The sequence below is a fragment of the Aulostomus chinensis genome, chromosome 8 (genome assembly GCF_037954235.1).
Source record: "Aulostomus chinensis isolate RoL2024-O1b breed Wild chromosome 8, RoL_Achi_v1.0, whole genome shotgun sequence".
Taxonomy (NCBI): domain Eukaryota; kingdom Metazoa; phylum Chordata; class Actinopteri; order Syngnathiformes; family Aulostomidae; genus Aulostomus; species Aulostomus chinensis.
Window position 1 is genome coordinate 30309674 of NC_141327.1, and position 12710 is coordinate 30322383.

General features: G+C 49.6%; 1 protein-coding gene across 2 annotated transcripts in view; it reads right to left on the reverse strand.

The window, feature by feature from the left end:
* The window catches only part of usp34 (ubiquitin specific peptidase 34), a 64007-nt gene that overhangs the window by 44975 nt on the left and 6322 nt on the right, over window positions 1-12710 (reverse strand). For both annotated transcript variants that reach the window (XM_086212388.1, XM_086212389.1), the window contains exons 3-10: window positions 6133-6697; window positions 5316-5366; window positions 4060-4209; window positions 3679-3746; window positions 1337-1529; window positions 1055-1116; window positions 700-781; window positions 524-616 (exon numbers count right to left, since the gene is read on the reverse strand). In XM_086212388.1, the coding sequence (XP_086068514.1) occupies window positions 524-616; window positions 700-781; window positions 1055-1116; window positions 1337-1529; window positions 3679-3746; window positions 4060-4209; window positions 5316-5366; window positions 6133-6697 (1264 nt within the window). The remainder of the gene's footprint in view (window positions 1-523; window positions 617-699; window positions 782-1054; window positions 1117-1336; window positions 1530-3678; window positions 3747-4059; window positions 4210-5315; window positions 5367-6132; window positions 6698-12710) is intronic.

Below are 12710 nucleotides of genomic sequence, written 5' to 3' on the forward strand. Positions count from 1 at the left end.
TCCACTCATATTCCTAGGATCCAACTACATCGATCTGTGCTCGTGTTTTTTTTAGTACATTTAATGATAAAGACATTCATTACTTGATTTGGTCTGCCTGTCGGTGATGTCATCACCACGCGCCAGCAGCAGCACAAATTTCAGAACAACAAAACGCAGCATGGCGGACGACAGACGAGAAGCCGGCCAGTGAGAAATGATCGAGCCACAACTGCGGTCTGGTGCGTGCAGACACTTTGGCTGACGGAGACAGAGCCGCTCTCAATAAGTGGCTGGCTGTTTGTGGGACATGGAAAAGCAGCAGTAGCAGATGAAACTGCTGTTGAAGTGGCGGTGCCTTCACTGTACTTTTATTGAAAATGGATTGAAGATGGAAAATAAGAGCAGGAAAGGTGAACCTGCTGTTAACTCAACCTGAAGTATTGGTTGCTCTTTATTCAGATAAAACTTGAATGCATTTGCCATTAATTGTTGAACAGTTAAACACAGAGATGCTAACAGGCTAACACACAGGTGTCCTTACCTGAGCGGCAGCCCAGATGCAGTCCACATGCTGGGTGCTGAGTCGGCCCTCTGCAGCCAAGAAGTTCAGGATGACTTGACACTGTTTAATGATCTGGAAAACACAAAATGTTGTAATTTCATTTTTTTTTTAATAAAAGTTACCTGAATCTTCAACATGAACACCAAAGCTCTCACCTCAATGTGCAAATTGGGTCCAAATATGTGCTCAACCACATTGTTGTGGATCAACCAGTCTGCTAGTTCCTTGGCTATGGACCTGCAGGGACGAAGCAGAGACAGTGATTTAATTGTACGTTCTTCATTTTAACCCTTTAAGGCCCTAAGGGTTCTGGAGGTCTGGCTCAAGCCTGACATAAATGAGGACTGGCCCGTCAACTAAGGACTGACACTTTGAACACAAGGATTCCAAAAGCAAACATCCAAAAAGGATTTGCAGTATGACGGCCAGATCTGCACTCCAGCTCGTAGTTCCACAGGACTGTTGTACTTTTGAAATGAATTATTTTCATCTAAAGCACGATTAACTCACGTTTCTGTGTCAGACACCAGGGACTCATTGTTGCAGACATCGTTAAAGGTGTGAAGCTGGTTCTGAGGGAAAAAAAACAAAAAACCCAGACACATTCCATGAGGAGCAGAGGTATTATCTCCTGTAGGGCATTAGAAATTCAAGCACTGCTCAGAAAAACGATTTTAAAAGTTTTCTTCGTTATTGTGTGGAAGCACAAGCACCAATTTTTGCAATGGTGCAGTAATTTACATCAATACAAAACCAGGTTTCAAGCAATACTGTGTGACCGGCGGGACTCACGGTGATCTGGCTAAGTCCAGCCAGCCTCATGGTGAGCGTGGGCGACATGAAGTACTTGAAGGCCAGATCCAGGCTCTCCTTGTCGAAGCACAGCGCGCTGTCCAAAGGCTCCTTCACTGTGCTCCACATTAGGTCAGCCATGTTGCGTGCGGCGCTCTGCCGCAGTTCCTGGTCTGACAGCTTACACAGATACCTGCAGGCAGCAAAGACGACTAAATTCTCCAATACTAAATACCTTCAACATGAGGGGGCAGCTGCCAAGGAGGCGATGATCCATACTATCATGATGCATATCGTTGTGAGTCTGAGGCACCATTGCAAAGTCTCCTATTTACCAACAGGCGTTTTAGGTCTTGAGGGTTGGGTTACATAGATGACGTAGTGTTACGTAGAGGTGCATGAGGGCTCAACACGGATTAATGGACACAGTTGTGATTGTTTAAGAAAAGGGAATTTACAGTGGAGCAGAAAAGTATTCGGTAGCCACCGACTCTGCACGTTGTCCCACTTGAAAAGATGAGGTCTGTAATGTTCATCATTGGTCCACTTCAACTGCAAGACGGAATGTAGACAAACACCCCAAGAAATCACATTGTGGGATTTTCAAAGAGTTCATTTGTACGATGGTGCAGACACAAAGAACCCCGCCTCCCACCTGAAGGCAGCTGGGATAGGCCCCAGCCCCCTCGCGACCCTCGACAGGATAAGCAGTGGTCAGCATCTCCAATCAAAGTGATTGTGAACGACCTGGGGAGGTTCGTCAGATGACATTTTTGACACTTAAGCTGTTGTTAGCCATAAGTCTCCATTAGGTTCTAGCTAAACATACATGGCTGGCTATTCCTGCATTCTAGGGTCGAAGAAGTAAGGAAGGAGGGAAAAGCTGTATTTTCAAAGCAGCCATTTTGAGGCGCTCCTGCAAGTTAATCCCAAGTGTAACGAGGTACATGACCTGGGCGCTTCAGTGCGTGCTGGCTCGCTGCAGGGCTGTGACACACACAACACTTCCTAAGACTGATGAAAGACTTGACCAGAAAGAATCTCTGCTCAGTGAGACAAGAGACAAGGCAGCAGCTGCTTGCCTGTGTCACATGACCAGGGCTGCCAGTGCTCTGCCTCCTCTGGGGTCATGTGAGGGGAGGTTGACTGGAGGACTGGCAACTGTTGCTATGGTGACAGAGGCTCTTCCTAGCAACAAATGTCTGGCTCTTCAGTATGTAGAGAAACAGAGAGTCAGAGATAGAGGGAGGGAGAGAAAGTAAGAGAGATAGAGTGAGAGTCAGTGAGAGAGTGTGAGAGACAGAGAGAGCGAGCCAGACAGAGTGAGTCAGCGAGCGAGAGACAGACAGACAGATAGTGAGTGAGTGAGTGAGTGAGAAAGAGAGAGAGAGTGAGTGACTGAGTGAGTGAGAGGGAGACAGAAAAGTGACAATGTCCGACATTCTCGCCTCTCACAGCAGCTGACATGGAATCAAATCTCCATGAAGGAGGAGACACGTCCAGAAAAGGGAAAGGGACTTGGGAGTCACAGCATTTTAAAATATTTGGCATGAGAGACGGAATGAAGGGGTTTGGGTAGCAACTGATCAGAGCCAGGAACACAGTGGTCGGCTCTTAATTTCTGGTTCTCTTCTGAAATGAAAAAGTCCCCACTGCTCCTCTTCAGGAACTACATTTGCCTTATTTGGATGCTGACAGTGAAGAAGGGTGGTCAACAAAATGGCAGCTATTCAGCTGAATAGATGTTCAAGGCTGCACCAGGCTCCAAGTTACATTTGAACCAGTCTCCGTTTATGAGCTTGATTCCAGTCAAGGTTTGACACGATGACCCCCTCCCTGTTTATCACAGCTGGCCTGCAGGTGGAGGTGTACGTGGTGCTGAGTCAGATCATTCCGTGTGGACAAATCGATTCTCAGAATTCTCAGCTCCCATGGATGAGAACGAGCGTGACAAGGAGGGAGAGCTGAGTAACACACACCATGAATTAAACGGCTGCTACTGCTGGATAATTAATTAACCCGACTGTGATTATTCAATAACAACAGGAAGGTACAGGATGTGTCAAGAGTGTACCTGAATGAACCAAAATACCACTTGAATCAATTCTGTCAGTGTTGCAGAGACGTCCTGCCTCTCATCATCTTCCTTGACAAAACATCTTTGTTTAAGACACGCCCACAAGCATCATTTGCCCTGAGTTTTTACATTAAATGAGAATAATGGTGTAAAAAAATGAACATTTCACTGCATCAGTCCCAAAAACAAGATTTTGATCCTCCCCAAAAATCACACAGCCCTTTGTTCTACTTGAGCAGGTACGCATCACTCGGCGCCAACTCACCGTATCACGTAGGTGCGGAACGGTATGATGTGCTGCATGACCGCAGGAATATGCAACCATATTCGGATCTGTAGGCAGAACCACAAACACTCTTTACCAGGTAGGCACAAGATTAGAAGGGTTTCTCAGAGGAACTCAACTCAAACAATGAATCTTAGACAGAAAACACCTTTGTGAAGTTTTTAACATTTAGTTTTGATGAGTTTGATGCTATCAGCAACAGACTGAAGTTTAACAGGCTTAAGTGTGACTTTCCCTCCAAAATGAACACAGTTCCACATGTACCTTTCTATCTAGTTTCAATACATAAACCACAAAAAGCTTTTCCTTCTGAAAGGTCACTGTCAGCATTGCCATTGGTGACGGCGGTGAGAGACTCACGTTGGAGACGATGGTGATGAAAGCGTGTGCGATGGGGAAGGGGAGGCTCTCGGGGGTGCCTGACTCAAAACACTCCTTCATCAGGGAGAGACCGTGCTTCCCGCAGAACAGGCAGACGTAACGCAGCAGATGCAGAGGAACCTCCACGTCCTGGCCAGAGGACCAGAGAGCGTTAGCTACATGTGATAAGCTCGCTGCTCTGTGCTGTCCACTTCAGCAGCTGCTCATTTCTACATCCAGCATCAGTGGAGCAACATCATTGACACGAGCTGAGGACGGAACGCCAGCCTCCAATAGTTAAAGTACAACCCAGCACAGACATGAGAGTAATGTCATGACATGCCACCATATTCTGAACAGTGGCAACACATGACTTTTGTTTACCCCCCCAAATATCACTGTGGATTCTCAAAATTCTATTATCGGTCAGATTTTAAAGTGATACATCACCCAATATTGTACTTTGTCTTTCAAGCACTCACTCATCCGAGTATTGAGCTCACCCAGATATTTTCTCCGTCTTTCATCACTTCTTTGAGACTCATGGAAGCAGAAAGAGCCAGTCACGTATAGCTAGCTTAAAGCTAATGGAGACTGACAGCCAAGGACAGTTTAACTGTCCAAAAAAGTCCATCGATTAAATCTCCAGGCTGCCGTCTGCAACAATCCGGGTCTTCTTAATCTGGACGTGTGGTCAGAAATCACTTGGACTGATTCTGGTAGGAGAACACTACCATCAATGCGCGTCGGACCAGATGAGCTCTGAGTGTTAAGAATTATTTACATAATTTGAAAATGGGTACTTGAAAGGCAAAACAAATACTTTAGAGTGAAGTATCATTGAAGTTTTCTCTCTTTTAGTTAACTAATAATTCTTGAGGGAAATATTTGCCATTTTAAAAGCTAAATGTTCCAGTATGTTCACCAACTGATGCTAACAGTGTTAGCTGCATGGATGCAGACCACCATCACCAGACCATGCAGCTACACAAAGTCCCAGGGTGGAATAAATGACGGATACACAGCCAGGACGGAACCGATGACAGCCTGGGAGCCTCAAGTCTTCACAACAGCACCAGAGGTCAAACCAGGTGATCAACAAGAAGCATGAGGCTGCGAACTACAACTTCCTGCTGCTGCTGCAAACAACACGCTACGCATCTAACTTCTGCTCGCTGGAGGAGATCAACGAGGCACAACACATGTAGGAGCTGTCGCTGCCTCGCGTGAAAAATGAGAAAAACTGGACTGCTTACATTCATGTCGCAGAAGGAGCCCAGGATGTTGCTTTCATGGGCAGATATGTCCTGAAAGATGGGGGGAGAAGTTTTAGACATTATGCATTTCATCAAATGTCATTTTTTCACAAAAAACTCCAACCATCAATGAGCACCAGAAGCTCAGCTGTTAAGCTGGAGCAGTGTCATCCTGGCCATCAGCACTGAGAAGAACCCCCCCTCCTGTCATGAGCATCATCATCATCATCATCCCGTCCAGATTCTTTACAGTCATTTGGTCTACGAACTTCATTCATGATAACTGTGGAACTGAGGAGGACAGGAGGACCAGCACAAGGCCCATAGCAGCTGATACACTGACCACAAAATGTCTCGTTGCTGCTGAGTGCCTCTTGAACACACGCAGGTTTAAACAGGTATCCTTGTTAGGACATTCCCACTGACTTCCATTCAGATGGACACCCTGACCCAAGACCTACACCCGAACCTGGACCAGGAACTCAGAAATCATACTTTGCTGTTTTAGGATGGTCTGTGGTCCATAAGGACTAAAGGTCCTGATCAGGTTCCTGTTTAGAACAGAACAACGACTCATGGGGCTAAAAAAAACAGTTTTAGAATGTAGCAGAGGAAAAGGCAGCAGTGTGAACAAGTGCAGTTTCAGAATGCTGGAGCCTGAGGTACCAACACTGAATCCATCTGGTGTCATACTCAGTCTGAGGCCCTGCAAACACGGTCCTTTTGACTAGATCGTCTTTGTCCAAGTTCCTCACTGCAGATGCAGCTCTTTCTACTGATAAACGGAGTGTGTGTGTGTGCGTGTGTGGATTCTTACTTCTATGGTGGGGTGTGTGTTGTGTTTGTAGGCTGTGTAGAGAGGAAACTGGATCTGGAAGATCTTGGCAGCACACAGCAGCAGCTTCTCCCTCTCTTCTGTGCTCCAGGAGCTGAAGGGGTCCTTGCTGTCGCTGCTCCCGCTGCTGCTGACCCTGACACCACCCTCAGCCCCCTCAGACCCAACGCCACTCTCCCCAGCCCCCAACACTTCGATCTGGGATTCAGCTGCTTGCCTGGCCCCTTGACCCTGGCTCCGGGGCTTATTCTGGTTCAGATCAGGGGTATCAGTGTCCTCTTCTGCAGAGTCCCGCTCCACATTCACAGGTTCGTCCTCTCCAGGTGAGGATGGCTGGGGGAGGGACCCAGGTGCTGGCTCACTCACGCTCCATTCTGCGCTCGCCCCCTCTGCCCCTGACACGCCTCCTTTATGGCCGCGGCCCTGGACACTGCAGAGGAGGTCTCTCAGGCTGCTGATCTGAGCGATGACCAAGTTGATGAGGGCGTAGACCAGCTGGTTGAAGACCTCCAGGTGCTTGTACTCCTTGAAGCAGCAAAGACATTGCCTGCAGAGGAAATAAGGACGCTTTAGGCCTCAGATAAAACCACAGCGGCATCGTCTGAGTGCCGGTTCACTCATTCGCTCGTTACGGGAGGAATCGCTGGAGCGAACACCAGACACAGAACAAGCAGCTTCTGATCATTGACTTCAGTCACAGATTACACAATAGCTCAGCCAGGCATCTGATGACAGGGGACAGAAGATTCAGATTACAGGTTTGGTGTCAACTGGTAAACTAGCACTGATCTCAGACCAGCTGTTTGTCACTGTGCAGCAGCAATGACCTTCAGTTGAGGGTTATTATGAACTTGGGCTCTTAACCTCTCTTCAAAAGTTTCTGCCATCATTTTCACATCATACAGCCTCGATGCTGCCCCCTACCGATCTTGTGAGTATTGCATCTTTGTAGTGTTCATTTCTGAGGATGTGCACAACTCGTGCTTTAAATGGATGCAGGTTGCGTGACGCCGCCATCATGCACCATATCGCCAACCGTAAACAGGCGTTGGCAAGCTGAAGGGTTTTGTTTCTTAGTCCAACAGTAGTGAAGGTTGAGGGTCACCCGCCAGCCGGGTCCCCAGCACAGACTCACCAGGGCTTCACCCTGAGGTCCGACAGGAGTTCAAATCGTTTCACAGACATTTTAAAGACGTGAAATCAAGACAAAGCAGAACATGAAGCGAGGATTGCTGCATTTCCAGTTTAAGGCATTTCTCTGTGGGATTAAAATATTTTGCCATGAAATCTCTTACTCTCTCAAACCAAAACCGAGGTTGGGTTGCCGTTTCCTCTGACCCACACCAAGGATGTGCAGCAGGCACAAGGAAAACATTGCTTCTTGATCATTTTCCATAAATCAGTCAGCAGAGTTTCAGTGTTTACTTTGAAGTCTTCAAGGCTCCTTCAAGCAGCACAAATAAAAATCAGCCAACTGCATGAACTCAAACATACTGGACCTTCATGTTGCTGGGCGACCTTGACAGTTGTTCTGTACTAACAACACTCTTCTTCTTCTCATGGATGAAATCAACTGATTCTGACAAATAGAAGCAGAGTACGAAACATTCACAGAGCAGCTTCTCACACTGACCATCAACTTCACGCCCTCAAAGGCACTGACGGCGATGGGTCATATACTCTTTCCCATCTGGCAGTTCTGTTTCTGTTCTTAAAAGATCCGTCTTCATCACGGCCGTGATTGGCTTTCAGGTAAAAGAGGGCTGCTTTTGAACTACGGCGGGCGATTTTGGAAAATAATCTAATTGCAATTTTTCCCCCCTCAATATTGCGATTTAATATGCGATGATTTTTTCAAGGTCCTCTTTTCATGTATTTCTCCTCTAACACAAGCAATAATTCATAGTGTTATAATAAACAATATGACATATACATGTTTTTTCTTTGGGTGGCCTGGTGGAGCAGTGGTCCTCACTGTGGCCCCCATCAAGAAGGTTGTGGGTGGAGCCCCGGCTGCAGCACGGGGTCTTTCTGGGTGAGTCTCCATGTTCTCCCTGTTCCTGCTGGGTTCTCTCTGGTACTCCAGCTTCCTCCACAGTCCAAAGACATCAAGAGGGACCAGGTTAATCCAGACTCTAAATTGACCGTAGGCGTGGCTGGGAGAGCCAATGGTTGTCTGTCTCTATGTGTTGGCCCTGCCATGGACTGGTGACCTGTCCAGGGGGAAGGCTGCTGGGATAGGCTCCACCCCCACCACCCTCAACAGGGGAAGAGGGGGAAGATGGAGGGAGGGATGGATTTTTTTCTTTCTTAAAGGCCATTATATCTTTCGCGATGAACTCCATTATTGCTTTTGTTATTTCTGAGTGTCGTTGTGAGTTGTGGTCATACGGAGTAACGCTTTTGAAGAGTTCAGTTAAAGATCCCTGACAGCGGGTACTTGGCTTTGATGGCGTTTTAGCCATGCAGCTGTCGTACATGGCTTTGTGTTGATACAGGTTTGTAGTGTTACCTCTTAAGGTGGCAATGGTTGCAAGGCAGGTTCTGCACAAAACCTGGCGTCGTCTTCTTCATAGCCAAAATAATTCCACACAAGTGACGCGCTGCTCCTCTTTGGCACTAAACTTTCTGCAGTGTCAGTTTCGGTCGAGCCCGAGGCCATTGTGTAGCAGATTAAAGCGCAGCATGAACTCTCCCCGTGTGTCCTGCTCTGCTCGGGTCCGCTCGTAAGTCACATGACTGGTCAAAGGTCAAACTGCAGCCTTTGCGGTCAGAAAATCTTGTTTTCTCATGGCGTGATGTCATCACAAATGCAATTAATCGTTTAGCCGTACTGTGAACTGCATCTCCTGACAAGGTAAGAGTCGACCAAGTAGGAGCACTGTGCTGTACCACATACGGAGTAAGAGCCCAGCTGTGTCCAAGGACGGCGAGCAGCCAAAGATGACATCACTGCCAGCCATTGCAGTTGAGGGCTTGACAGAGCTGACTCAGGACCTGGAGGCTGAGCACGCCAAAGCATCCAGGCACTGAAGAACACTGGGGAGGAAAAGGGAAACTCGAAGGTCCATCTTGGGGAGACAAGCTAGACAGACAGATGTTGGACAGCTCTGACTAGCTGCATCACAACGGCCTGTCGCTCGTCCTGCTTCCCCACTGATCCCACGTTCCAAGCCCGGGTAAACGCTCTTGCAATGGAACTGCATCACTTTCACTGTGACAAAGGTGTCTGGATGCCATCATGGACAAGGATGGTTTCAAACTGGAGTCATTGGTATAAAAGCGCTCCTCCGCAGCAGAACAGACCCAAGTGAAGAGGGAACAGGTTCCGCTGGCCCTCGCATGCCCCCCATCCCCGCCCTCCGCTCTGAGCAGCAGAGGGACACATAAGGCGTCACTGCTGTGCTTGTTTTGGTTTGCGTGGGTTTTACTCTGGTCCATCCTCCATAGTAGGCTGAGGAACTGCACCTTAATACTTCTGACCCTGAGTATTCTGAGTATAGCAGAGTTACATATGGTGGACCACAGGGTTCAGTTTTAGGACCGATTCTCTTCACTCTTTACATGCTCCCATTAGGTGACATAATCCGGAAGCACTCGATCAACTTCCACTGTTATGCAGATGACACACAACTCTACTGGTTGATGGAGCCAGACGACACAAGCCAGTTTACTCATCTGCTAGACTGCCTGAAAGACATTAAATCCTGGATGTCTTCTAACTTCTTAATGCTAAATTCAGATAAAACTGAGGTCATCGTGTTTGGACCTAAACACCAAAGGGACACACTCTTGAATCGGATCTCTACTCTAGATGGCATCACCCTAACTTCGAGTACAACTGCAAGGAACCTTGGGGTCATTTTTGACCAGGACCTTTCCTTCAGCTCCCACATAAAGCATGTGACTAGGACCGCCTTCTTCCATCTGCGAAGTATCGCTAAGATTAGGAATATCCTTTCCCAGAGTGATGCTGAGAAACTGGTGCATGCATGTATCACTTCTCGGCTGGACTACTGCAACTCTCTCCTGTCAGGATGTCCTAAATACTCTCTAAAGAGTCTCCAGCTGGTCCAGAACGCTGCAGCGAGGGTTTTGACGGGAGTTAAGAAGAGAGAACACATCTCTCCCACTTTAGCTTCTCTCCACTGGCTTCCTGTAGGATCTAGAATCCACTTCAGAGTCCTTCTGCTGACTCATCAGGCTCTCAATGATGAAGCTCCATCCTCTCTGAAAGAGCTCATTAGTCCCTACTGTCCCACCAGAGCACTCCGCTCCCAGAATGCAGGTCTGTTAGTGACTCCCAGTATCAATTAAAACAGACTGGGAGGTAGAGCCTTCAGGTACCAGTTCCTCTACTGTGGAACCAGCATCTCTCCATGGGTCAGAGAGGCAGACACTTTAACTACGTTTAAGTCCAGGCTTAAGACCTTCCTCTATGACAGAGCCTTCAGTCAGGACTGGTTCAGGTAGCTCTGAACCATTGATAGCTATGCTGCTACAGGCTTAGACTGCTGGGGGACACATCAGGTTACATGGAGCCCTTCCCTCCTCTCCTCTCCTCTCCTCTCACCCTCTCGCCTCCTCTCCTCCCTGCACATTTTTGGAACTGTCACTACCACTACTTGTTGCACTTTGTAGTTTGGCCTTGGTGTCTCGCAGTCTCTCTGTGTTTCCACAGATCCACCAGAGCCCCAACCGCCGCCTGCATCGCCCCCCCCCCCCCTCTTATTCCCTACTGTTACACCGGCCTGCGCTCCCCTTCCATGAACCAGTCTACCATCCAGTCCCCCATCAAGCTGGCTTGCTCTCCCTGCCTCCCCTTCCATGAACCAGTCTACCATCCAGTCCCCCATCAAGCTGGCTTGCTCTCCCTGCCTCCCCTTCCATGAACCAGTCTACCATCCAGTCCCCCATCAAGCTGGCTTGCTCTCCCTGCCTCCCCTTCCATGAACCAGTCTACCATCCAGTCCCCCATCAAGCTGGCTTGCTCTCCCTGCCTCCCCTCCCATGAACCAGTCTACCATCCAGTCCCCCATCAAGCTGGCTCGCTCTCCCTGCCTCCCCTCCCATGAACCAGTCTACCATCCAGTCCCCCATCAAGCTGGCTCGCTCTCCCTGCCTCCCCTTCCATGAACCAGTCCACCATCCAGTCCCCCATCAAGCTGGCTTGCTCTCCCTGCCTCCCCTCCCATGAACCAGTCTACCATCCAGTCCCCCATCAAGCTGGCTCGCTCTCCCTGCCTCCCCTTCCATGATCCAGTCCACCATCCAGTCCCCCATCAAGCTGGCTTGCTCTCCCTGCCTCCCCTCCCATGAACCAGTCTACCATCCAGTCCCCCATCAAGATGGCTTGCTCTCCCTGCCTCCCCTCCCATGAACCAGTCTACCATCCAGTCCCCCATCAAGCTGGCTTGCTCTCCCTGCCTCCCCTTCCATGAACCAGTCTACCATCCAGTCCCCCATCAAGCTGGCTTGCTCTCCCTGCCTCCCCTTCCATGATCCAGTCCACCATCCAGTCCCCCATCAAGCTGGCTTGCTCTCCCTGCCTCCCCTCCCATGAACCAGTCTACCATCCAGTCCCCCATCAAGATGGCTTGCTCTCCCTGCCTCCCCTCCCATGAACCAGTCTACCATCCAGTCCCCCATCAAGCTGGCTTGCTCTCCCTGCCTCCCCTTCCATGAACCAGTCTACCATCCAGTCCCCCATCAAGCTGGCTTGCTCTCCCTGCCTCCCCTTCCAAGAACCAGTCTACCATCCAGTCCCCCATCAAGCTGGCTTGCTCTCCCTGCCTCCCCTTCCATGAACCAGTCTACCATCCAGTCCCCCATCAAGCTGGCTTGCTCTCCCTGCCTCCCCTCCCATGAACCAGTCTACCATCCAGTCCCCCATCAAGCTGGCTCGCTCTCCCTGCCTCCCCTCCCATGAACCAGTCTACCATCCAGTCCCCCATCAAGCTGGCTCGCTCTCCCTGCCTCCCCTTCCATGAACCAGTCCACCATCCAGTCCCCCATCAAGCTGGCTCGCTCTCCCTGCCTCCCCTCCCATGAACCAGTCTACCATCCAGTCCCCCATCAAGCTGGCTCGCTCTCCCTGCCTCCCCTTCCATGAACCAGTCTACCATCCAGTCCCCCATCAAGCTGGCTTGCTCTCCCTGCCTCCCCTCCCATGAACCAGTCTACCATCCAGTCCCCCATCAAGCTGGCTCGCTCTCCCTGCCTCCCCTCCCATGAACCAGTCTACCATCCAGTCCCCCATCAAGCTGGCTCGCTCTCCCTGCCTCCCCTTCCATGAACCAGTCTACCATCCAGTCCCCCATCAAGCTGGCTTGCTCTCCCTGCCTCCCCTTCCATGATCCAGTCCACCATCCAGTCCCCCATCAAGCTGGCTTGCTCTCCCTGCCTCCCCTCCCATGAACCAGTCTACCATCCAGTCCCCCATCAAGATGGCTTGCTCTCCCTGCCTCCCCTCCCATGAACCAGTCTACCATCCAGTCCCCCATCAAGCTGGCTTGCTCTCCCTGCCTCCCCTTCCATGAACCAGTCTACCATCCAGTCCC